The sequence below is a fragment of the Bos indicus genome, chromosome 18, assembly GCF_029378745.1.
Source record: "Bos indicus isolate NIAB-ARS_2022 breed Sahiwal x Tharparkar chromosome 18, NIAB-ARS_B.indTharparkar_mat_pri_1.0, whole genome shotgun sequence".
In the NCBI taxonomy this organism is placed as follows: Eukaryota; Metazoa; Chordata; class Mammalia; order Artiodactyla; family Bovidae; genus Bos; species Bos indicus.
Window position 1 is genome coordinate 22,716,127 of NC_091777.1, and position 27,442 is coordinate 22,743,568.

General features: G+C 42.3%; 1 protein-coding gene and 1 long non-coding RNA gene across 5 annotated transcripts in view; one reads left to right on the top strand and one right to left on the bottom strand.

Moving 5' to 3' along the window:
- FTO (FTO alpha-ketoglutarate dependent dioxygenase) overlaps positions 1-27,442 on the top strand; it is a 424,275-nt gene that overhangs the window by 100,071 nt on the left and 296,762 nt on the right. For all 4 annotated transcript variants that reach the window (XM_070771936.1, XM_070771935.1, XM_019979409.2 and 1 more), the window contains 2 exons: positions 9,288-9,365; positions 26,353-26,980. In XM_070771936.1, coding sequence (XP_070628037.1) covers positions 9,288-9,365; positions 26,353-26,980 — 706 coding nt within the window. The remainder of the gene's footprint in view (positions 1-9,287; positions 9,366-26,352; positions 26,981-27,442) is intronic.
- Positions 19,679-21,143, bottom strand: LOC139177276 (uncharacterized). The gene is made up of 2 exons (XR_011561747.1): positions 20,910-21,143; positions 19,679-19,819 (listed from the first exon to the last, which is right to left on the bottom strand). It is a non-coding gene; the product is annotated as an uncharacterized lncRNA (long non-coding RNA).

Sequence of the window (27,442 nt, forward strand, 5' to 3'; positions counted from 1 at the left end):
CACCCTACGGCAGAAAGTGAAGAAGAACTAAAGAAAGATAAGTGGTTAACCCACCTTTATACTAGAGATAAGTGATTAGCACATCACCATGTTACAGTATTGGAATTTTGGATTTTACTGTATATGTTATCAGTGTGTTGTATATTTCTGTGTTCCTTAGTGTTCTTTCAGTACAGTTTACAGAATTCCTTTCAGCATTTCTTATACGGCAGATCTAGTGAAGATGAATTCCCTCAGTGTTTGTCTGGAAAAGTCTTTTTCTTCATTTTTGAAGGACAAATGGAAGCTTGATTTCTTTTTCTCTGTTAACCATGTTCCATCTTTTCCCAACTTCTTGAACTTATGATCTGCAGTTATATTGCTATTTTTACTGTACTTGTCTACTACAATAATTCTGTCATCTGTTCCATTTTGGCGACAGTTCCCATTGATTGACTTTTATCTTCTTTATCAGTCATATTACCTTGCCTTATAGTGTTGTCTTCCTTTCCATGCGTAATAGTTTTTGACTAGTGTGATCCTTTCAGTCTTACTTTTAAGTTGTTTATAAAGGAGCAGAGCGGTAGTCCAGGGCTAACTTTGTACCACTCTTGAGGCAGAATCTTCCTGAGAATTTGTCCTGCTTTGTGGTTTATGTTTTTGTTTTTTTTTAAACTGTGGCTCGATTTTTAGTCTACTACAGCATAGGCTCCCATTATTAGAAACTGAACAAGAAATGATTAAAAAACCAAATTTTTGAAAGCATTGTAGAACTACCAAAGCAGTGAGGACTTGAGAGTCCAAAAGTAGTGATTATAGTTTAAAATTTTTAAAGTAGCATTGGTTTTAAATTTTAAAAGTAGCATTGATTTTAATTAAAATTGTGTAAAGTGTTTGCATTTATATATGGTTTTTTAAAAATTTTAATAGTGAAAAATCGAACATTTCTTGAAAGATCGGATTTCTCTAATCTTAGGGTTGTGTGGTATAGTGTAGTGGAAATGACCTTTATACTTAGGAAATGAGATTATGAGTTGTGACCAGTAGTGTAATTTCTTGCCAGTCACTTTATGTCTCTGGATGAGGCTTTGTTTTATCATCTGTTCTAAAATTTCACAGCAATTTTTATTTTTATCACCACTGTAGTTAATTGAGGCATTTTATATATATACAGTTTCATGGAGTGTTAGACAGTTCTTCTGTAGTTTGTCCAGGAAAATAAGTATCTGAGTTTCTTATGTGGCATTGATCTATGACATTTGATGGGTTATACACAGAATTGCTTGTAGATAATTCACAAGTAATAAGTGAAGTTGTCCTTTTTGGAAATGGGTAAATGATAGCAGCAAGTGGTTGCCAAAGTGTATTGAGGGTTTTTTATGTGCTTGGTGACATTCTTAGATCTCTATATGTACTGCTTCATATATATGTCACAGGGAGATAAGAAACTAATCCCAAATCATACATGTAGGCCTGTAGTACTGGTGTTAGAACTAACAGGCTTCTTCGGTGCTCCAGTTTTGTTGTGGACCCTTCCTCCATTTGAATACTATTTGCCTAATAGCTGCATAGTTTATAATTTCTAAAATGTACTAATATATGATCAATTTTATTTAATCTTCACAATACCCTGTGAAGCAGGGTTTTTTATAGATAAGTAAAGTGAGGTTTGGAGAGCTTGATTCAGGTGTGGTACTACATGTAGGAAATGATAGAATTAGGATGCAAATTCTACTGTTGGCCACACCATGGTACATGAGGGAACTAGTTCCCTGACCATGGATTGAACCTGTGTCCCCTGCATTGGGAGTCTGGAGTCTTAACCACTGGACCTCCAGGAAGTCCCTTGAACGCTCTTTGGTGAGATACTTTTTCTTTTTAAAACAAACATGTCACATGGATACATGAAATATTTATTTATACTTCTTTTGGCTTAGCTACTTCTCACTTGTCTTTCTGGTATTAGTTTTGAAGAGTCTTCCTCGGGGAGGCTTTCCTTTCTCACTAAGGCCCTGCCGAAGCACTCAGTCACTTTTCCCACTTATTATTTGAGACCCTCAGAAGATTAGGTGATTATTTTTATAGTGAACTTTCATAAACTTTTATTTGTGATTGTATCTTGAAGACTCAGATAAAGTTTATTTTTTACTGAACCTGACAAAATATGATTCCTAGTGTAAAAATTATGTGGAAAATGAAAAATGTATGAAGAACAGCTGTTTACATAATCTGATGAAGCCAAAGCGACAGCAGTGGGAAAATACACTTCATTTGTAGGTGAGATACACCTTCCCATTACAAGTCATGATCTAGTTAATCTTTCTATGTAATTACTGTAAGATTTGCAAACTATATGCCTATTTGATAAGATATGGAAACTCAGGTACAAGTTAGTTTTTCACAGTGAGTCAGAATCTTACTAGGGATAAAGTTTTTGACATCCAGCCTTTATGGTTTTGAGTTGTGATATGGGCTTCCCTGGAGAAGGCGATGGCACCCCACTCAAGTACTCTTGCCTGGAAAATCCCATGGACGGAGGAACCTGGTAGGCTGCAGTCCACAGGGTCTCTAAGAGTCGGACATGACTGAGCAACTTCACTTTCACTTTTCCCTTTCATGCATTGGAGAAGGAAATGGCAACCCACTCCAGTGTTCTTGCCTGGAGAATCCCAGGGACGGGGGAGCCTGGTGGGCTGCTGTCTGTGGGGTCGCACAGAGTTGGACACGACTGAAGCGACTTAGCAGCAGCAGCATGGGCTTGCCAGGTGGTGGCAGTGTAAAGAATCTGTCTGCCAGTGCAAGTGACACAGGAGATGAGAGTTTGATCCCCAGGTTGGGAAGATCCCCTTGAGTAAGAACTGTCAACACACTCCAGTATTCTTGCCTGGGAAATCCTGTGGACAGAGCAGCGTGGTGGGTTACAATCCATAGGGTCACAAACAGTCGGATGTGACTGAGCACAGTCGCACCCATGATTTACCTAAGGCCTGTGTCTAGCTATCCTTTCCTTGCAGGAGCTGTGGAGGTAGATGGGTGTAGCCCTCATGGAAGGGTCTTGAGATGCTCCTCCTGCAGGTGGGAGAGCCAGCTTTGCTCTCCCTCTGGCTTTCTATGTGACATTCGTGAGCTGCTTGATGTATTTAACACTAGGGTGACAGCAGAGACGCCTGTGAGCAGAGCGGTGTGCTGGAGGGCCCAGCTGTGTGTATTTATCTGTATCTCAGGCTGAGGAGCAGCCGTTAGCCAGATCTGACAGTCAAACAGGAGCCGCTTCTGCCTCCACTCCAGAGTGCATTTGAATATTGTGTCTGTTTACCAACTGCTTGACAGTTGACACAAAGAAATTGTCAGAGCTGTTTTTCTTTCCCCTCTTCACTCTACTGTGCTAGTCCTCGAGTCTCTCTCTGAAATACTTTATCATGCATCACAAATATCTGCACTTTCTAAAATAAAGCCCCAAATCACATTGTCTTCATCTTTATATTGAGTTCCACGTGAAGAATTAATTGGTAATATACTTGAGCAAACTCCAAGAGGTAGTGGAGATAGTGGAGGACAGGGAAGCCTGGCGAGCTGCAGTCCATGAGGTCGCAAAGAGCTGGACACCACTTAGTGGCTGAACGGCAACAAATACTTGAGTTGATAACTGGACATATGTTGAATAGGCAATATGTTTACAGAGTTCAGAAATCAAAACAATACAGAAAGAAATCTTCCGTCTTGTCTTGCTCTATCTGTGGTCCCTTCTAGTTGTCGTTTCCCACCCCTGTCCCTGACAGCACATGTGCGTGCTTGCTCAGTCACTCAGTCACGTGTGACTCTGTGGCCCCATGGACTGTAGCCCACCAAGCTCCTCTGTCCATTGCATTCTCCAGGGAAGAATACTGGAATGGGTTGCCATTTCCTCCTCCAGGGGATCTTCCCAACCCAGGGATCAAACTCACGTCTCCTGCATATCTCCTGCATTGCAGGTGAAGTCTTTACCACTGAGCCACCCGGGAAGCCCTCGTCCCCGAGAAAGAACCACTTAAATAGTTTCTCACAAATCCTTTATGTTTCTTTATGCAAATACAAGCAGATGGTTTGTCCCTTGCCTTTCACGTCCCGAGGTATCCTGGAAAGCTGTTTATGTCACTGAAGGGAGCCTCCTCATTCTTGTTGACTGTTGTGTTGTATTCATCGTGTGGATGTACCACCATTTATTTAACCGTCTTCTATGGACATACACTGGCATTGTTTCTAATCTTTTTTTTTTTTTTTTAGTTAATTCACACACCATAAAATTCAACCTTTCAAAGCATACAGTTAAGTGGTTTTTAGTATGTTTCTAAGCTTCTGTTCGGAGAGGGCAATGGCAACCCACTCCAGTACTCTTGCCTGGAAAATCCCATGGACGGAGGAGCCTGGTAGGCTGCAGTCCATGGGGTCGCTAAGAGTCAGACATGACTGAACGACTTCGCTTTCACTTTTCACTTTCATGCATTGGAGAAGGAAATGGCAACCCACTCCAGTGTTCTTGCCTGGAGAATCCCAGGGACGGGGAAGCCTGATGGGCTGCTGTCTCTGGGGTCGCACAGAGTCGGACACGACTGAAGCGACTTAGCAGCAGCAGCAACAGCAGCAAGCTTCTGTTCTGCCAGTTGTGATCTGGTGTATGTACATTCTTCTGAACATGGTACCCATAAAAAAAAATCTTTAGAAGTAGGATTTGGGGGTCAAAGGGAATAGATTTGAATTCTGATAGGAATTGTCTGTGCCATGCATTGAGATTGTGCTATTTTGCATTCCTGAGTATGAGAAGGCTTGTTTCTCCATTGTTCTGCCTGCATGACTTTGCCTCTTCTTAAAGCAATGTTAATTTTTAAGAAATGTGTGATGTTCATAAGCAGTTTAATAATCATTCCGGATTGAGTTCACCAAGGCAAATATGCCCCAAACTTCTTTTTAAGTTGATAGTGATTTATCAACTTAAGTTATTGCTTTAAGTTATAAATCAATCATTTATAATTGATTTCATTAGTTAATCAGTAGAATTACAGGTTGTGAATGTTGATGTATAGAGCAGATTTCATCCATGTGGCCTTAAGTCGAATGTGGCCTGTTCTCTCCTGTCATAGAGATATAACAATGCTCACAGTGTTAAAATTGCCAGGGGAGGGAGACCACTTATATTCTGCTTGCTCTATGATAGGGATATTCTTGTAGAATTTTATCCTTTTGGACACGTGCACCCCAGTGTTCAGAGCAGCACTACTTATAGTAGCCAAGACATGGAAGCAACCTGAGTGTCCATCCACAGAGGAATGCATAAAGAAGACATGGCACATATATACAATGGAATATCACTGAGCGATTAGATGATGAAATAATGCCATTTGCAGCAACATGGAAGGACCTAGAAATTGTCATACTGCGTGAAGTAAGTCAGGTAGTGAAAGACAGATGTCACATGATGTGACTTAGGTATGGAATCTTAAAAAAATGATCCAAGTGATTTACAAACAGAATAGACTCACAGTCATAGGAAAGAAACTTACAGTTGCCAGAAGGAAAAGGGAGGGGGAGGAGCAGAATTTGAGATGAACAGGTATAGACTTCTGTTGCTGCTAAGTCACATCAGTCGTGTCCGACTCTGTGCGACCCCATAGACGGCAGCCCACCAGGCTCCCCCGTCCCTGGGATTCTCCAGGCAAGAACAGTGGAGTGGGTTGCCATTTCCTTCTATCGTTATATAAAAAAGAATTTTATCCTCTCAATAGAGCCTTCCAGGTTATAATGTTTTATGTCTGTCTGACACACTGGACCTCAACTGAGCTGATTGTTTTTATAATAATTCAGCTGAAGTAGAAACAAGTATAAACAGTAATTATAAACAGAATTTCATCCTCCAGGGGTGCTTTTTCTTCTTTGGGCCAGGTCTCTTGCTGTTTAATCTGGTCAAGGTGGAATATGTAATTCCTAATATGAATCTGTATGGTTGTGTTCCTTCTTGTATACAGATTAGCTTTTTTGGTTCTCCTGAGGAGATTTTAAGGTGGTATTTGTAAGGTGGAGCCATCTCAAGGTCTGAGATATCATGTGCATTTCGATCATCAAGGCTTTTAAACATATTTTAAACATTAAAAAAATTTTTTTTTTTTTTTTTGGCATTTAAATGTTCTGTCTGTAGAAAGGACTGGTAAAAGAGTCATAGGAAAATGCAGGCTTTCCTGAGCTTGAAGTGAAAATTGAGGTGTAGATTTTGAGTCAGTTTGTGCTGGAGTTCATAAATGTACGAGTATAGGCGTGGAAACATCATTAGCTCTTTCTGTGTCTCAAATAACGGCTGATGCAGAAAACAGATACACCACTTAGCCAGTGATTTATCTAAACCAATGTTTTTGTGTTAGTATGATAGGTCTTTCATAAAGGAAAACTCTTCATAGTTTAACTGGTTGTTGTTGTCATTTAGTTTCTAAGGCATTTCTTGACTCTTTGGACGACCCCATGGAGTGTAGCCTGCCAGGCTCCCCTGTCTGTGGGATTTCCCAGACAAGAATACTGGAGTGAGTTGCCATTTCCTTCGCCAGGGGATTGTCCCAGGCCAGGGGTCGAACCCTGGTCTCCTGTGTTAGCAGGCGGTCTTTACCACTGAGCCATCAGGGAAGCCCCATTTTAACTGGTAAGCCAGTCTTATTATCACAAATGAAAAACTACTTTTAGAGTAGCATTAGACAAAGCAGAAAGTTTAATTAGATAGACGGGCTAGAATTTTGCATAAGAGTAAATTTACTGTTTTGTCTCTCTTAGGTCAAGTGGTTGCTATTTTTCTCTTCCCTCTTTTTTTTTTTTTCCCCTCTCTCTCTTTATTCACTTTGGATAATTATACAAAAGATCTGGAAATAACTTGAGTTCTGCCCAATAGGGTGTTTGCTCTGGACTACTCTGTGATGGGTTGGGGCTTCCCTGGTGGCTCAGCAGTAAAGAATCTGCCTGCAATGCAGGAGCCACAGGAGATGCGGATTCGATCCCTAGGCCAGGAAGATCCCCTGAAGAAGGTCATGGCAACCCACTCCATTATTCTTGTCTGGAGAATCCCATGGACAGAGGAGCCTGGTGGGTATAGTCCATGGGGTTGCAAAGAGTTGGACACAACTGAAGCGACTTGGCACACAAGCACTCTCTGATGGGTTAGTGAGAAGGCTGTGCAGACGTGGGGAAGGTGATTCTCAGGGCCCCTCTGTCTGGGTTAGCAGGTTGTCCACTGCGTAAAGACAGTGCCCGTTGGGGTGGGTTGAGGCTAAAGTCTAGTCTGTGTTTTCCAAGTCCTGCTTTAGGGCTTAGCGCTGCATTAACCCAGAGTAAGGTATACCATTTTTTAATTCTTAAAATTGTTCCTCAATGGCTGATAACAGCCTGAATATGCATTGCATTGCAGTTTTATTTGAAAATCAATTGTTTCTGCCTTTTCTGTTTTTTTGTCCTTCAGAAGATTTCTGTAGCACCCAGATGATTTCTGTGTGTCTGTGTGTCTGTATACACATTGTTGTTGTTGTTCACTCGCCCAGTCATGTCTAACTCTTTGTGACCCCATGGAGTGCGGCACGCAAGGCTTCTCTGTTCCTCACCATCTCCTGAAGTTTGCCCAAGTTCATGTTCATTGCATCGGTGATGCCCTTCAGCCATTGCATCCTCTGATGCCCTCTTCTCCTTCTGCCCTCAACCTTTCCCAGCATCAGAGGCTTTTCCGATGAGTCAGCTGTTTGCATCAGATGATCAAAATACTGGAGTTTCAATTTCAGCATCAGTCCTTCAAACGAATATTCAGGGTTCATTTCCCTTGAGATTGACTGGTTTGATCTCCTTGTTCTCCAAGGGACTGACTCTCAGGAGTCTTCTCCAGCACCACAGTTCGAAAGCATCAATAAACATCAGTTTAGTTCCATTCAGTTGCTCAGTCATGTCTGACTCTTTGCGACCCCATGGACTGCAGCACGCCAGGCTTCCCTGTCCATCACCAACTCCCGGAGCTTACTCAAACTCATGTCCATTGAGTCGGTGACGCCATCCAACCATCTCATCATCTGTCATCCCCTTCTTCTCCTGCCTTCAATCTTTCTCAGCATCAGGGTCTTTTCAAATGAGTCAGTTCCTCACATCAGGTGGCCAAAGTAATGGAGCTTCACCTTCAGCATCAGTTCTTCCAATGAATATTCAGGACTGATTTCCTTTAGGATGGACTGGTTGGATCTCCTTGCAGTCCAAGGGACTCTCAAGAGTCTTCTCCAACATATATATATACACATATACATATATATATACACACATACATACATATATAATAAACATATATACTATTTATGTGCTACATATGCATATATACAAATATATCATACATGCTTGAATATAAGGTCAGATATTCTTTGAAAAAAATCCCTCATAAGAAAGGTGTCATCTCAGATGTATTTGATTCCTTATAAAGTGTGTTATAATATGGGGTCCTCTCTTAGTTACTTTGTTTGAACTGCCTGGTACTGTTTGGGGAAGACACCGTGTCTTGAGATAGCCTCATGAGTGCTGGTTGTAGGTGCTTGAAAAGATTTATCAAATTGGAAAAGAAAAGAGGCAAAGATGCTCAACATAGGTTTAGTAATTATTCTAGAGATAAAAGATTACTTTTAAAAAGTAATATGGAAGTGGATACGATCTCAAATAAATGTTTACAAGATGAACAAATAATTCATATACTTTGACCCTGGATCCTTGTGGCTTAGTTGGGTATTTTCAGTGAAAGTAAGGATTTACAAACTGCTGTCTTAAGCGGTTTTTACAGATAGGAAGGTTTGTTCTGGAAAACTGTATGAGATGACTCAAAAGATGACTCTAGCAATGAAGAAGAAGATCTTGGTATTAAAGAGTGAAGCAAATTGCTTCCTGAAATGTGAGAGTGAATAAAATAATTATTTCTAAGTTAATATTTTATATGATGTAATTTAAATGCATATGTAATTAAGTTGATACATTTTATAACTGACTTTTGGCTAGCTTTTTCCTCTAAAGTTTATACATTTAAGTTGGCTAACTTTTGGAGGGTATTCTTTTATTAGAAAAATAAGGCATTGTCAGCCTGGACGGGAGGGGGTTTGGAGGGAGAATGGATACATGTATGTGTGTGACTGAGCCCCTTTGCTGTTCACCTGAAACTTTCACATTGTTTGTTAATTGGCTGTACCCCCAATGCAAAATAAAAAGTTAAAAAAAAGAAGACATTGTCTTATATTTTGAGTCTGTTTATAATTTAGTCACCTATAATCATTATTTTTAAACAGAAACTGAGGCTTCTTGAAGAGCTTGAAGACACGTGGCTTCCCTACCTGACCCCCAAAGATGATGAATTCTATCAGCAGGTAAGGTCTTTTAACATTTGTCAATTTCCATTGATTTTTTTTTCCCCCTTGATCTACCTTATTTTGCCTATGAAGCAACTGTGGTCTAGAGAGATTAAATGAGAGGTTAAGGTCTGATTTGGTCACCCATTGATTCACCCCCAGAACATATACGTTCCTGCGCAATGTTTCTGCTGTGAACTTAGTGCTTTAGAATAGTGGACTGTCTTTTCTTCCCCAAACGTTCCATGTTTTTCCCTACTTCCTTCCCTCTGCTTCTGTTTCTCCTGCACGGAATCTTCTTTTGCCCCTTATCCTGTTGCCAGATGACTAATTCTTGAGGACTTCACTGAAACATCACCTCCTTTGTGAACGTTTCTTTAACTTACCTTACCTCCAAATGGAATTGATTGCATTCGCCTGGTGCTCCTTGTACCATATAAATCACAAGGGGTCCTTGTGATTGTACCCCTCACAGTGTATTGCAGTTATAGGATTCTGTGTCTCTCCCCTGAATTAGTCAGCACTCTTTCACATACAACTGGCAAAATCGCAAACAAACTCACTGTGGCAAAAAAGGGAATTTATTGACTGACAACTTAGATGTCAAGGATAAGCACATGGCCGAATCCAGTTTCTCGAAAGATGTCATCGGATCACTCTTTTTCCCTGTTTCTTGGCTTGGCTTTTCTCTGGTGACTTCATGCTAGATAGGCGCTCCCCTGATGGTATAAGAGGACTCTGACAGTCCTGGGGGTGTGTGGTCTTAAGCCCATAGGATCTCAGAAGAAGGTGGTGATGTCTTCTTTACTGGTTCTGACTCCCCCAGGTGTGATCTTATTGGCCTGGTTAGAGGCATGTTTCTCTCCCCAAATCAGTCCTTGTGTTCAGGGTATTGAGATGCTTCTATCAGCCTGGCCTAGTTCCCTCACCCACTTGTGGGGTAGGGTTGGAGTATGACCATTCTCACTCAGATTGCAGGGAGGGTAGGTCAGAGATGGAGGGTTTTTCCCAAAGGGAAATTGGAGCCCTGTTAACACCAAAGAAGGAGAGGAAGGCACGCTGGGAAATAAAAATAGCCCCTTTTCACCCCTTCTTCCCTATGAGGATGTTAGCTCTTGGTGTATAAGAGCTGGGCCACATCATCTTGGTTTCTCCAGCACCCAATGTATGCTTGTCGTCACACTCTTGATTCTCCATGGAAAGAAGAGAGAAACAAATGAGCTTTACCCATCCAGAATCCCAGGTCTCCTGACTTCCAGGGTATTCTCACTTCCAGGACATCATGTGTCATCTCCCTTGTCATTAGAACTTCATCATCTGTCACCTGATCAGTCCTTTTTTGGATTGTTCTAGTTTTCCTCTTTGGAGAAGGCAATGGCACCCCACTCCAGTACTCTTGCCTGGAAAATCCCATGGACGGAGGAGCCTGGTGGGCTGCAGTCCATGGGGTCGCTAGGAGTTGGACACGACTGAGCAACTTCACTCTCACTTTTCACTTTCATGCATTGGAGAAGGAAATGGCAACCCACTCCAGTGTTCCTGCCTGGAGAATCCCAGGGACGGGGGAGCCTGGTGGGCTGCTGTCAATGGGGTCACACAGAGTCGGACACGGCTGAAGTGACTTAGCAGCAGCAGCAGAGCAGTTTTCCTCTTTACCCCTTTTTCTTAATCCTTTAAGCTGAAGTAAACACTTTTTTTTTAACCAAAACATAAATCTGAGCCTGTCAGCTTCCTGCTTCACATCCCTGTGGCTGTCCATTGCCTGGCTCCTGCATTTCCAGCCTTGGCTTCCCCATTCTTTTACCTTTTTACCCACGCTGAGTTTTGTCACTACCTCTCAGTGCTTTGGGGCTTCCCCGGTGGCTCAGCAGGTAAAGAATCCACCTGCAAAATAGGAGACACAGGAGACTCGGGTTTGATCCTTGGGTCAGGAAGATCCCCTGGAGAAGGAAATGGCAACCCACTCCAGTATTCTCACCTGAAAAATCCCATGGGTGAAGGAGCCTGGTGGGCTAGAGTCCGTGGGATCACAAAGAGTCGGACATGACTGAGCGACTAGGTACACACTCAGTGTGTTATGTTTTGGGTCTTCCAGTTACATCCTCTCCATCTCCCTTACCTGGTGAACTTCCGCATTACCCGTTAGTAACAGTTCACGTGTCATCCCCTGTAGGGTGCTTCCCTGACACCTCTGTAGCCCAGAGGGTTGTCTCTTTTCCCTCTCGTGTGTACCTGTAGTACTTCATGTGTACTTTAATTATCTGAGGTTATTGTAATGATTATATCTACTACTGTGGGCAGGAATCCCTTAGAAGAAATGGAGTAGCCATCATAGTCAACAAGAGAGTCCGAAATGCAGTACTTGGATGCAATCTCAAAAACGACAGAATGATCTCTGTTCGTTTCCAAGGCAAACACAGAAGAACTGTACAAAAAAAGATCTTCACGACCAAAATAATCACGATGGTGTGATCACCTATCTAGAGCCAGACATTCTGGACTGTGAAGTCAAGTGGGCCTTAAGAAGCATCACTACAAACAAAGATAGTGGAGGTGATGGAATACCAGTTGAGCTATTTGGAATCCTGAAAGATGATGCTGTGAAAGTGCTACACTCAATATGTCAGCAAATTTGGAAGACTCAGCAGTGGCCACAGGACTGGAAAAGGTCAGTTTTCATTCCAATCCCAAAGAAAGGCAATGCCAAAGAATGTTCAAACTACCACACAATTGCACTCATCTCACACGCTAGTAAAGTAATGCTTAAAATTCTCCAAGCCAGGCTTCAGAAATACGTGAACTGTGAACTTCCAGATGTTCAAGCTGGTTTTAGAAAAGGCAGAGGAACCAGAGATCAATATCCGCCAATATCTGCTGATAATTGAAAAAGCAAGAGTTCCAGAAAAACATCGATTTCTGCTTTATTGACTAGGCCAAAGCCTTCGACTGTGTGGATCACAATAAACTGTGGAAAATTCTGAAAGAGATGGGAATACCAGACCACCTGACCTGCCTCTTGAGAAACCTATATGCAGGTCAGGAAGCAATAGTTAGAACTGGACATGGAACAACAGACTGGTTCCAAATAGGAAAAGGAGTACGTCAAGGCTGTATATTGTCACCCTGCTTCTTTAACTTATATGCAGAGTACATCATGAGAAACTCTGGGCTGGAGGAAGCACAAGCTGGCATCAAGATTGCCGGGAGAAATGTCAATAACCTCAGATATGCAGATGACACCACCGTTATGGCAGAACGTGAAGAAGAACTAAAGAGCCTCTTGATGAAAGTGAAAGTGGAGAGTAAAAAAGTTGGCTTAAAGCTCAATATTCAGAAAACTAAGATCATGGCATCCGGTCACATCACTTCATGGCAAATAGATGGGGAAACAGTGGAAACGGTGTCAGACTTTATTTTTCTGGGCTCCCACATCACTGCAGATGGTGATTGCAGTCATGAAATTAAAAGACGCTTACTCTTTGGAAGGCAAGTTATGACTAACCTAGACAGCATATTGAAAAGCAGAGACATTACTTTGCCAACAAAGGTCTGTCTAGTCAAGTCTATGGTTTTTCCAGTAGTCGTGTATGGATGTGAAATTGGAGTATAAAGAAAGCTGAGCCCCGAAGAATTGATGCTTTTGAACTGTGGTGTTGGAGAAGATTCTTGAGAGTCCCTTGGACTGCAAGGAGATCCAACCAGTCCATCCTAAAGGAGATCAGTTCTGGGTGTTCATTGGAAGGACTGATGTTGAAGCTGAAACTCCAGTACTTTGGCCACCTGATACGAAGAGCTGACTCATTGGAAAAGACCCTGATGCTGGGAAAGATTGAGGGCAGGAGGAGAAGGGGATGACAGAGGATGAGATGGTTGGATGGCATCACCGACTCGATGGACATGGGTTTGGGTGAACTGCAGGAGTTGCTGATGGACAGAGAGGCCTGGCGTGCTGCAGTTCATGGGGTAACAAAGAGCTAGACACAATTGAGCCACTGAACTGAACCGAATTGTAATGATTTTTTTTCATGCTCCTCTCTCTCATTTTCTGTACTGTGATATATACGGGGCCTGGCACCTAGTAGGTATTTAATTAGTTTGCTTGAATGGATGAATGAATTACTGTAGGCATTAGTTCTTTATTTATTTTTAGTAAATATTTATGTATCATTTGGCTGTGCCAGGTCCTGTTTGCAGCATGTGGGATCTTTAGTTGCAGCATGTGGGATCTAGTTCCCTAATCAGGGATCGAACCTGGGTCCCCTCCCTTGGGAGCACAAAGCCACTGGGACATTAGGGAAGTCCCTAGTTCGTTTTAAAAAAGGCATGACGTGTAATAATATTTGGTGTGATTTGAGTTTTGTTTACTCCTCCTCAGGGAGTTGGTATCTATAATAATCTACAGGATTTATATAGAAATGTTATATCCCACACTAGTAGTCTTTTCTCTTTTGAGCTTTTCTAGTTTTCCAAAGTATCTAAATTATCACGTATTCTTTGGTAATCAAGAAAAAAATAATTTGAAAAAGTACCCTTAAAACAGGTAAACCCTCCAAGTGTAATCAGTTCTTAAATCCTTGCTAATATTTTCATAGATAGGAACTTTTTGGTACACGATAACACACACTGTTACAAAGCAGCCGCTGACCCACTTTAGCTTTTGTATGGCAGAAGTTGTGCACAAAGAATTAAACACCAAGGTTAGCCCAGGTGTTCTCAGCCAGACATACCCTGAACCAGGAAAGGAGACGCCAGGGCAAACAGAACAACTCTCAAGCTTGGCTTTTATCTTGCTAAGACCCACAACAAACCTGATACCAATATCTAATCGCTTTAAGTGCACCATGTAATAATGGAGTGTTTCAACCAAACCTTAGTCCAGTAAATCTCTTCTCTTAAAAGATGAAGTGAAATACTTTTTAATGACACGAGTGAATAGAAAGTTCAGCCCTGACACTGAGTCCCTTACACAGGTCCTAGCCACAGGAATGCCAACCCAGCTGCTAGTCATCAAAACAAGACTTTCTGCAGTTTCCAGATTGGGTCTGTTTATTGACCCTTCCTGCCGGCGTGCCAGGGACTGTGCTCAACGTTTTCTGAATGCTTGTCACATTTCATCCACACAGCAGCCTCTTGCATTCATTCCACAATTACAGATTCACCAACTTCCTCTTCTTCAGGCTTCGATTGCTTGAGATAGAGATACTGACTTCCTCTTTTACAAATCAGGACAGACTAAGCTCCGTATCTGAGAGACAGAGCTGCAGTTCATCCCAGATTTTTCTGACTCTGAAGACCCAGACTCTTTCTGCCACACTGTTTGCCTCCCAGTATGCCTTGATCAAATTCACAGTGCCTTCAAAGAAGTTTTTTTTTTGTTTCTTCTGATTAAGACTATAGAGAAAACCAATGAAAGAAAACAGCAACAGTAACAAACTCCAAGCAGAAGAGCCAGAGGACCTCTTTTGGTTTACTGCAGAGCACAGGGAAGTGGATTCCATTGAAAATAACCTCTGGATTCCAGATACGGGAGGTCTGTCCCCCTTATCCAGAGACAGTGCCACCCTTCTTAGCATTCCCTGTTATTTTCATGCATTCTGTGCTTTCTTTGTGTGGGCTTCTCTGGTGGCTCAGTGGTAAAGAATCTGCCATCAATGCAGGAGACAGGGGTTTGATCCCTGGGTTGGAAGATTTCCTGGGGGAGGGGGCGGCAACCCACTCCAGTATTCTTGCCTGGAGAATCCCATGGACAAAGGAACCTGGCAGGCTACAGTCTACAGGGTCGCAGAGTCGGACACGACTGAAGTGACTTAGCAAGCAGGCAGGTGCTACTTTCTACGTGTCAGTGTTATCTCAGTGCTTTACATGTATTTGCTCATTTAAATCTTATCATTGACACTCTGAGGCAGGTTGTTTTAAAAACCCTACTCTAGGAACTTCCCTGGTGGTCCAGTGGCTAATACTCCATGCTTCCAGTGCAGGGGACCTGGGTTCTATCTCTAGTCAGGGAAGTAGATCCCACATGTGGCAACCAAATAAATGAATATTAAAAAAAAATTTTTTTTTTAGAGATGAAACTCAGAGGCACCGAGAGGTTTAAAAATAAGCATGAAGTGTCAAAGGCTGGGATTGAGACTGTCTGGGTCCTCAGTTTAACTAAGTGCTGCCCTTCTGTATCTCCTGGTGATTCTGGAATTGCTCTGATTTTATCCCGATGATCCCATGCCTCTGTGTCCATCCCTTTTCTCCCTCATAACCTGCGATGCTCTCAGTCCACCTGACTGGGGGTGGTTCTACCTGAAAGTCTTGTAGGGACATTGAACTACTCATGATCTATATGAATTCATTGTGTGTGTGCTCAGTTGCTGTCATGTCTGACTCTTTGTGATCCTACAGACTGTAGCCCCCCAGGCTCTTCTGTCCACAGGATTCTCCAGGCAAGAATACTGCACTGGGTTGCCATGCCCTCATCCAGAGGATCTTCCCAACCCAGGGATCGAACCTGCATCTCTTGCATTGCAGGTGGATTCTTTACTGCTGAGCCACTGGGGAAGTCCATGAATTTGTTACTTAATTAAACAAATGTACTTAGCCTTGGCTTCCCAAGTGGCGCTAGTGGGAAAGAACCTGCCTGCCAATGCAGGGGACTTAAGAGATACCAGTTCGGTCCCTGGGATACGGGAAGATCCATTGGAGAAGGGCACGGCAACCCACTCCAGTATTCTTGCCTGGAGAATCCCATGGACAGAGGAACCCTTTTGGCAGGCTACAGTCCATAGGGTCGCAAAGAGTCAGACACGATTGAAGCGACTTAACACTTCATCGCTTCTGGACAGAGTTAACAGCAAAGCCTCTAAGATACATTTGAGGACATCCAGCTGAGGCTGAAACATCTGGTGGGGAGTGAGAGAGTTGGAGGGCGTAGAAGGAAATGAGATCGGAGCATGGTGGCCCGATTCTGCAGGAATTTGCTGTCCACAGTGAGAACACTGGCCATGACTTTGAGTGAGATGGGAAGACATGACAGGGTTTGGAGCACAAGAATGATAGGATATGACTTAGGTTTTACAGGGATCCTGCCTTGCATTCCCTTCTCTAGTGACATTATCCCTGCTCCTGTTGTTCAAATCAGGCCTTTGCAGTCCTCAGCTTCTCTTCATGCCTTCCAGACCTTGTTTACTGCCTGGGCCCTGGCAGTTCTAATTTTTCAGAATCTCACATTTTTTCTTTTTGAGCGTTAACAGAATATATTAATGATAAAAAGAGAGTTCTGTTTTGGAATAGGTTGCGTGTGTGCTAAGTCGCTTCAGTTGTGTCTGACTGTCTGCGAACCTGTGGACTGTAGTCCACCAGGCTCTTCTGTCCATGGGATTTCCCAGGCAAGAATACTGGAGTGGGTTGCCATTTCCTACTCCAGGGGATCTTTCTGACCCAGATATCAAACTCTCATCTCCTGCATTGTCAGGTGGATTCCTGACTACTAGTGCCACCTGGGAAGCCCTAGTAGTAGGTTAGATTGATTTTATAAACAGAAAACTCTCAGTAAAGAACACAGTAAATTAGCATTTGTCTCCCAGATGTTTTCTTCTCTTCCAGTCTCACCGACTCTGTGTGAATTCAGGTCCTCATTTGTCATCTTCCACCTGCACAGTTTTAAGAGTTTCCTAGTTGGTACGTTCCTTTGCTTGCCCCAACTCCATCAGAACTGCGTTCCGATAAATATGGCCGGCAGATTCTTCACCACTGCACCACCGGGGAAGCCCTGAGGAAGTTGAATTTTTAAGTATATTTTGAACCTGTTTTGTGTACCTTATTGTTTGTGTGTTAAGTCGCTCAGTCGTGTCTGACTCTTTGCGACTCCATGGACTGTACCACTGGGTCTCCTACATTGCAGGCAGATTCTTTACCAACTGAGCCACCAGGGAAGCCCCCAAATATGGCAGACTTGTCATTCCTTGCTTTGTAAATTTGGTTGGGTCTCTCTTGCCTCTGAGGTCAAGTCCAAACTCCTCTGCATATGCTGTGGTCCCAAATTACCTCTGCTGGTCTAGTCTCCACTGCTTTGCCTGATGTTGTGACCAGCCTCCAGCTCCGGTCAGACAGTTTCTCACTAGTCTTGGCTCTACCGTGCCCTGCCATCCTTTCATGCTCTTATGTCTCTTGTCCCCTGGGTCTAGAGTACCCTCAGCCCCTTTTCTATCTGGTGAGCATCTACTCATCCTTAAAGTTTTCCTTACTTAAGTACAGTCTCTTCTGTGTTGATACCAGGAAGTCCCACTTGTGTTATTTTCAATATCAGAACGCTTCTCACTACCGCTGCCACGTACATCGTGGCAAAAGCTGCCTCCGTTTCCCTCTCTTGAGTGGTTGCAGCGGTTTCCTAATTTCTTTTGCCTCCATGTCCAGTTTGTTTTAACACAGCATCAGTAGTAGTTTTCTTCTTAAAGCATAAATCAACTCATGCTTCCTCGGTGGTCCAGTGGTTTGCCTTCCAATTCAGGGGGTGCGGGTTCGAGCCCTGGTCAGGGAGGTGGGTTTCCACATGCCTTGGGACCAGAAAACCAGAAGATAAAACAGAAGCAATGTTGTAGCAAACTCAATAAAGACTTAGAAATAGTCCACATCAAAAATAAATAAATAGAGCAGCTCATTAGATTTTCTTGCTCAAAGCCCTTCATGGCTTCCCATCTTTTCAGAGTAAAAGCCTAAGTCCTGATGGTTACTTACGGAGCATGGCAAAACCTGTCTCTGACTTCCCTCCCCTCATTTCCTGCTTGTCCTGGCCCCTCCCCTCCCACTCTGGCATTCTAGCTCTTCCTGGAATAAACCGAGCACACTCTTGCCCCAAGGCCTTTGCACTTAACGTTCCTCAGCCTGGAACTCTCTTTGCCCCCAGGTGTCTGCAGGGCTTGTGTGCTCATTTCTTGCCTTCCTTGGCTCAGATGTCACCTCATCAGAAGCCTCCTCTGCCCATCCTGTGTAAAATTCAGCCCTGACACTCCTATCCTACTTACTTGGGTTTGTTTTTCTCCATAGCACGTATCACATTCTAAAATGCATGAATACACCATAATACAGCAATACACAATCTAAACTATAAAATAAATGTATTTTACTAAATAAACAAGTAATTAATGAATAAATAAAATACTCTCTATATACATATGCATAATGAACTATATGGTGCTTCTCTGGTGGCTTAGTGGTAAAGAATCTGCCTGAAATGCAGGAGACGTGGGTTCAATCCGTGGGTCAGAGAGATCCCCTGGAGAAGGAAAGGGCAACCCACTCCAGTATTCTTGCCTGGGAAATCCCATGGACAGAGGAGCCTGGTGGGCTACAGTCCGTGGGGTTGCAAAGAATCAGACACAACTTAGCAGCTAGACAACAACAGTGAAGTGTATATAGTTTATATTCATAGTGTATAAATATATACTAAATATAGTATGTGTGTGTATATATATATACACACACATATATGGGCTTCCCTGGTTGCTCAGATGGTAAAGAATCCATCTTCCATGTGGGTGGCAGTTCCATCCCTGGGTTGGGAAGATCCCCTGGAGGAGGGCATGGCAACCCACTCCAGTATCCTTGCCTGGAGAATCCCATGGACAGAGGAGCCCGGCGGGCTACAGTCCAGGGGGTCACAGGAGTCAGACATGACTGAGCACATGCGCACCACAAAGAACAATTTTGTTTGTGGAAGGATTTTCCAGACTCCATTCCTAATCATTTATTCCCTGCTCCCAGAGTAGTATATTCATACTTCTGTTGTGAAAAGTCTGAGATCTCTAACTCTTGGTTCTTATTTCTATTTCTACTGTTAAACTATGAGATGCTATAAAATGGGACCTAACTTGTTTTTATCATTATATTTATGGCACTTTATGCAGTGTTTGGTACAAATAAATATTCAGTAAATTTTAAATAAATTCAAAATGAACTACTGAATGAATGAGTGAACCGACATGTTATCTCAGTTTGTAGTGTACTTTGTAGCGTGTTCACAAGACTCTTTGTGGGAACTGTTGCAAGGCTTAGGCAGTGCCTTGGGAAGATCGCCCGCCTCCTTTGGGAGACAGCTCAGCATCTTGCAGCCGGGGGGCTGGACCAAATAAGTGTCTAGCCCATTTGTCCTGGGATGGCTGCCAAGTCATACGTAATTTACAGTGAAAATCTTGTAGAAAATATTGTGATTGATATAGTGTGAATTTCTATAGAGTGCAAAATAAAGTGTTAACTGGCAAAATTTATTAACAGCCAGATTAGAAATATACTCCCATGAAATCAGAGTGTCCTGGCACTTAAATGAAGTCCATTTCCCAGATCACTTGAAGGTTTTAAATTTTATTTCACTCTAGGAAAGGTTGAGTTCCATTGGTCTTCGTTTAGGAGAGCCTCCTGTGAACTGGTACCTTATTCAATACCATGTCTTGACTTCAGCATATGATGAAATTCTTTCAGAACCATCCCTTGATGTAAGAGGAAGGAGAATTTTTATATAATGGTTTAAAATAGGTAGAAAATAAAGCTTATGCTCCAGAGAAGCTAACATTCCATGTCTTTTAGCCCTTGATAAAGGTCTGGCATGTTGGCAGCTTATATCTAAAATACCTTTCCAGTTTACAAAACAGAAATAGACTGACAGACACAGAAAACAAACGCCATAAGGGGAGGGATAAATTAGGAATTACACTACTATAATAAAAGAGATAAACAGCAAGGACACAGTGCATAGCTCAGGGAACTGTATTCAATATCTTATGATAGCCTATATTGGAAAATAATCTGAAAAATAATACATATAACATATATATATATAAAACTGAATCACTTTGCTATATACTTGAAACTAACACAATATTGTAAATCAACTGTACTTCAATTAGAAAAATACCTTTCCAAATACTTACTAAACTCTTAATATATATTCATCATTTATGTCATAGAATCTTTTATAGATCTTAAGGAATGTATTATGTGACCAGATAACTGCTAATATTATAATTACATAACCGTACACTCCCTGGAAAAACTTTAATGGCATTAAATAACAACCAAAAATTCTAACGTATTTGAAAATCTGCCAACAGGTGTTCCAAATTATTGTGTGATATCTGATGTTCTACTTGTACCTGTCCAAAATGGAAAGTGGACTTATTTGTTTGATGGAGTGAATTAATATTAAATTATTTAATGTTCAGTTCTTTTCTAAAATTCATCTCGTGTTCATTTCTTGAATTACAATATTTAATGTGCATTTCTTTACCCATTGTTGTCTTTAAAGAAAAATTTAACAAGCGCTTCATGGCACTTTTATGTGTCAAGCACTCATCTAATTATGTCATAAATAATAAGAGAGGATATTTAAATTTAGGTTTGGGGAAGTTTTCTCCTGCATTTTTGCAGATTATGACAAAATTAGTTAGTTATTGTTATTTGTATTCCTTGTGGTAAAATCAAAATTTCCTAGAGCATTGAGCAACATGCCAAGTCAGATTTAGACAGTACCAGAAGATATCTTGCAGAGAAGGCAATGGCACCCCACTCCAGTGCTCTTACCTAGAGAATCCCAGGGACAGCGGAGCCTGGTGGGCTGCTGTCTGTGGCGTCGCACAGAGTCAGACATGACTGAAGTGACTTAGCGGCAGCAGCAGCAGAAGATATCTTGAAATATTTTGAAAATTTAGAGTCATCAAAAAGAACCTCCTGGCACATGCAAGAGATGTTGTATTATTCGAAATTAAGAATTAGCTATTTGAAATTAAGAATTTTCAAATGTAACATCTTTTCTGATTTAAGAAGTGTTCTGCATTTATTTTTGAAAATTTGAAAATTATACAGATGTCTAAAGAAAAAAATTAAACTTACATCCAAGTGCATTACCCAGAGAGAACTACCAGAAAATTTTGGCTCTGTTTTTTTCCAAATCTTCTTTTCTTATTTTCACATATACCATTTTTCTTTGTATGAAACTATGACCCTATTGTCTAAATATCTTGTTACTAATTTCTCATACAGCATTAGTTCTAAAACATATTCTAAAAAATCCTTCTAAAATGTGTTACTTACAGAGGAGCCTGATGGGCCTGATGGGGTTGCAAAGTGGGATACGACTTAGCAACTGAACAACAACAGCAGCAATTCTGAAATAGGCTGGAAAGAGAAGCAGACTTGCATTCAGATAACACTGTAAATTTGATAATAGGCAGATGAGTGAGTGTCAGGGGGCATTGCAGAGATGAAGGAGGGGCAGTTCAATGAAAATCTGAAATGAATCACTAGTTCAGAATGTGTGCCGATCCTTAGAGCTGATTGCCAAACGGTTCTCCACCCCTTCCCCATCACCCGACTCTGCAGAATTACACTTCCGGGTCCTCTCATCCTGGATGAAACATGTGACTGTCTCTGTCCAGTGATAGAAGGCGGCCGTCACTTCTAGCCTGGAGTGTTTCACTGGCAGTGCCAGACCCTGCCAAACCCTCTTTTCCCTTTCAGCATAACCACTTGGTGGCTGCTTGGATCCCTGAGTTACTGCTTTACTGGACAGTAATTCTCTGCCAGCCCGCAAACAATATGTAAAATGATCAATATCACTGGGTGAAGCCACTAAGATTTGAGGGCTTTCTGTCACTCCAGCGTTATCTACGCTATTCTGCCTGATCAGGAAGGCAAGGCATAGTAGAAGGGATGCAGTAAGTTTGAGGAAGCACAGAGGAGGGAGATGAATCACTCAAATCTAAATGTGGGGCAGTGACTAGGAAAGCATGGTAGGACTACCCTGCTTTGCAGAGAGCCTGTGTTAGATCTGATTGCAGAGTGACAGGCAACAGGTTAGGTGGCATCGCTGTGCACTACCACGGAGACTGCCAGGATCCATTTAGGAGTTCTGGCTTCTATACCTCGTTTATCCCAGTAGAACAGCAGGCACAGAGACATACTTTCTGTTTACACAGCCCACGAGGAGTGCAGCATAATCCAATAAACAAGAGACAGAACATTCTGGAGCCATGAGCAGTAACCCTAATTTTATTGCTAAACTGGCTACTCCCAGAGCAAGGTCCCTGAGGCCTCAGTATACTGAAAGCACAGTTAGCTAGCAGCAGTGATTAAAAGGAAGTTTCTCCGTACTTTCTTAACAATTCCAGTGTTCTTTAAATAATCCTTAGTATAAAACATTAAAGGAAAGGAAGATTGTTCCCAGGAACTTGGTTTTGAAACACACTCCCTCTGGGACTGAGAGAGGAAGAAGCCTGGAAATAATACACACACGCATACACTCTCGCTGCTATTGTTCAATGCAGACTGGGCCTAGAGACTAATGAAGTTATATTTAACACAGGGGAATTATAACTCTAAAGACCTGGGAAATTCACATAACCATATGAGGATCACATATAAATACCTTAACATTAAAAACAACACTAAAAATATAACAATAATAATGACATGGGAAAGTATTAAAAAAGTTTTTTTTTTCACTGGTAACTCTTGTTCCTCTTGCCTTGGATCACACGAGCTTCTTTTTCTTTGGCCTCAAGAGCCCAGGACTTCAGTACTTCCCCTTCAAGGCATTCTCTTTCCCCCAACTTTGTACCTGGCAGATCCTTCTCATCCTCCAGGTCCCTTACTCAAATAAACCCTCCCTGAATGTCCATCCTCCATTAGATATCCCCCTGCTCAAGTGCTCAGCGACTTTGCTCCTGTAGTCAGTCACCCTGTCTTCTGTACCATCTTCTTCTTCCCCTGTCGTTCCCATGAGCACGCTGACAGACCCTAGCGTACCCTTTTCTCTTCCATTGTCAAAAGTCATCCCGTGGTCTAGCATTCCCCTGCATCAAGTCTGTTTTTCTCTTCCCTACCATAGCAAAACCATGCCAACAGACAAATGCCATCTCTGCCACCTCCTCTTTCATCCCCAGCTGACCCCCATCAGGCTCTTGTCCCCCTCACTCTGTTGAAATGACCCTGGTCATTGTCATCAGTGATTTTCATGCTTTTCAGTCTAGTGGATAATTTTTTCCCCATGTCACTTGGTCTCTTAGGGGAAGCTGACATAGTTGACGTGTCCATCTTTCTTGAAATGCTCCTCTCTTCTTGGCTTTTGCATTCATACACTCTCCTGGTTTTCCACCTCAAAGTTCTCCTTTGCTGAGTCTTTGTGACTCAGGAAGTGGCTTCGGGTTTCCTTCTGGGTTTGTGCTGTTCCCCTAGGAGACCTCAGTCATTCCCATTCTTTAAAAATCAACTGTGTGGCGTGCTGACGACTCCCACCTTAAGTTCCCTGGCCACACTCTCCTCTGAGATCCTGATGTATGTCTGCAGTTGCCTCCTTATTTCCACCTGAAGATTTTGTTGCCATCATCTTGGCTATAGCTTCAGAGTAAAGCTCCTCATTCCCTCCTGTCCTTCTACCTGTTTTGCTTTACCTCAGTCTTTCTTATTTAAAAAGAAATAGTAAATTGGGACTTCCCTGGTGGTCCAGTGGCTAAGACTCCTCGCTTCCAGTGCAGGGAGCCCAGGCTCAGCCCCTGGTCAGGGAACTAGATCCCACGTGCCGCAACTAAGAATTCACATGCCACAACTGAAGATCTCGACCTGGTGCAGCTATATAAATATTTGAAACAGCAAACAAATAAAAAACCCAGAAAATTGTTCAGTTATTAAGTCCAGAGTCTGGAAAAGTCATCTGCCACTTTTTTCCCTTCTTAATTCCTCACAGCTAATTCATAGTGTTTCCATTTGATCTGCCTACAAAATACATATTTTACCTGTTCATTTATCTCCGTCTCTAATCCAGACCCATTATCATTTTTCTCCTGGATGGTTGTAATAGCAGCAGAGTTTTCCACTTTGACATTTGCCTCTTTCCAATCCATGCCCACTATTTTAATTAAGAGTGATTTTTATGAAATGTAAATCAACCATATAACACAGGGAGCGCTGCCTGGTGCTCTCTGGTGACCTAGATTGATGGGATGAGGGCTTGGTGGGAGGGAGATCCAAGAGGGAGAGGATATACGTATGTATATAGCTGCTTCACTTTGTTATACAGCAGAAACGAACACAACATTGTAAAGCAACTTTACCCCAAATTAAAAAAAAAAACAAACACAACATAAATCAAATTGTTCTTTGCCCTTTGACGTCCTCCAACGCACTCAAGAGTGATATCTAGAGTCCTTACTTTGCCTTCCCAGGCTCTGTGTGATCCAGCTGTGCCTTCCTCTTCATCTTTAGTGCAAGTCACTCTGCCTTGGGCTCTTTTGCTTTGGTAAAACAGGTCTTATTTTTGTCTCTATAACAGGCTGGTCTCCATCCTCAGTGTCTTTGTAGGTTTCGGTCCCTCTTCATGGAAGGTCTTTCTCTAGTTCATCTCACGGCCTGTACCTTCTTTTCCTAAAGAGCTCAGTCTATAGGCTGGCTCCAAGAATGTCTTTCCTTCTCCAATGACAGATTTTCCACTCATTTGTTTCTGTCCAAGTACTTAAGACAACTTGGAATCGTTCTTCATTTGTATGATTTGGTATAATAAAAAGCTCTGTGAGGCCAGGAACCTTATTTCTGTGTAGTGTGTGGTATATGCTCTACAGACATACATTGATTGAAAAAAATGTATGGAAAAATAAATGGTCTTGCCCTGTTGAGCATATAAATGATTACTGAATGAAGATGTAGAAGAAAACTGTCAAAAATGGTAGGCAGTACAATACTGAAAAGGCACCGGTCAGATGACACTTTCTGGGGGTAATGTGAGATCCTGGGCTTTGGTTTGAAAAAAACTCAATTTCACTGTGTAGAATCAGGGAGCTGATTGGCTGAAAAGTGAATGAAGTCCTAAACTGCATCAATAAATCCCTGTGTTTCCATGTTATGGGAGGACATTATCTTATAGTGCTCTCCTCTGGTGAAACCAGTAGAATTATTACATCTTTCTAAATTGCAGTGGGATGTCTCATCCATTCATTCAGCCAGTATTTACTGAGTACATCCTGGGTACTCATATTATAGTTGGAAGCAAAACTATCATGGCTTTTGTGTTCATGGGACTCAGTGTCTGACTCACAAAGAAAAGTTATTTCTCTTTCAGTGAAAGCATTGAAGCAGAAGCCAGTTTTTCATTTATTGAGAGGCTGTGCAATCTTGTGGTTAAGAGCTCATGCTTCTGGAGCTTGACTCTGAAGCCTGCAGGTTTTAAATTCCAGCTCTCCTATTATCAGTCCTTGTGACTTTGGGCGAGTTTTTATTTATTTTATTTATTATTTTTTAATTTTGCTGTGCCATGTGCCATGTGGGATCTTAGTTCCCTGAGCAGGGATTGAACCCATGACCCCTGCATTGGAAGTGTGGAATCTTAACCACTGGACCACCAGAGAAGTCCCCAAGTTTTTGGAATGTCTCTCTGCCTCAGTATTCTCATCTATGACCTGGAGATAATATTAATAATAGTACCTCCACATAAAGTTGTAAGAAGTAAATGAGTTGGTATGTATAAATCATTTTGAATAGTACACAACACTTGGTAAGCCCTTAAAAAAACAGGTATTAAGCAGCAATTAATCAGGTTGTGTTGTTTTGGAAGGCCAAAGCTGGAAGACAGGTTGAGGGTGGGGAGAAATGGTCACAGAGGGAGCTTGGAAGACCAAAGACCAAATCATTATTATCCTTTTATTTATGTTGTTGCTGTTCAGTCGCTCAGTCTTGTCTGACTCTTTGCAACCCCATGGACTGCAGCACGCCAGGCTTCCCTGTCCTTCACTGTCTCCTGGAGTTTTCTCAAACTCATAAACTTTTGTTTATAATTGTCTGTAATGGAGCTTGGACCTAAAACTCTTTGGTGGAGAGTTGATGACTTAGTTTTCTATTTTAGGCTAGAGAGATATGTGTTTAGAAATACCCCTGACAGTCTTTTTTATTCTCCTGAGGCTTATGAAGAAACACACTTTTGAAATAATAAAATTATAGCTCTCCATAAACACATATTTTTGCTTTGCTTTTGTTCTAGTGGCAACTGAAATATCCTAAACTAATTCTCCGAGAAGCTGCCAGCGTGCCTGAGTTGCTCCATAAAGAGGTTCAACAAGCCTTTCTCACGCTGCACAAGCACGGCTGTTTATTTCGGGATCTGGTGAGGATCCAGGGCAAAGACTTGCTCACTCCAGTCTCTCGCATCCTCATCGGTAACCCCGGCTGCACCTACAAGTACCTGAACACCAGGCTCTTCACGGTACCCTGGCCCGTGAAAGGCTCTGATGCAAAGTACAATGAGGCCGAAATAGCTGCCGCCTGTCAAACGTTCCTCAAGCTCAACAGCTACCTGCAGGTAGAGACCATCCAGGCTTTGGAAGAGCTTGCTGCCAAGGAGAAAGCCAACATCGATGCCGTGCCAGTGTGCATAGGTCCAGATTTCCCCAGGGTTGGCATGGGGTCCTCCTTTGACGGGCACGATGAGATTGACATGAAGAACCGAGCAGCGTACAACGTCACTTTGTTGAATTTCATGGATCCCCAGAAGATGCCATACCTGAAAGAGGAACCGTATTTTGGCATGGGGAAAATGGCCGTGAGCTGGCATCATGATGAAAATCTGGTGGACAGGTCAGCGGTGGCAGTGTACAGTTATAGCTGTGAAGGTACAGTCTGCTCTATGAAGAAGCAGCCCCGAACATAACATGACCAGAGTCGCGCAGGCTCTGGAGATATGATTGGATATGCGTGCGTGTGTTTGTGTGTGTGTGTGTGTACGTAGATATGTGTCCTTCTAAGGTTTGCTGCGCCCATATATCTACAGAAAATGCTTCTTTCTCATCCATTTGTGCTATTTGGCTCATTGTTATCCTGTGCTCAGAATATTTTCCCTCGTAAGCGCTGCTTGTCATTGTCTTTCCCAAGCCCTGGAGAGCCGCATCTTGGTTTCACACACCCAGCTGCCTTTTTCTAAAGCTCAGAGTAGATTGTACAGTTGTTATAATTGACTTGCTGATAAAGGGCCGGGAAAACAAAAATCTGTCAAATCCTTCCAGGTTCCCACAGGTGTACATTTCCAGTCTTGCCAAAACGTTTTATTACAATTGACATTGCTGTCTTGAAGGGAG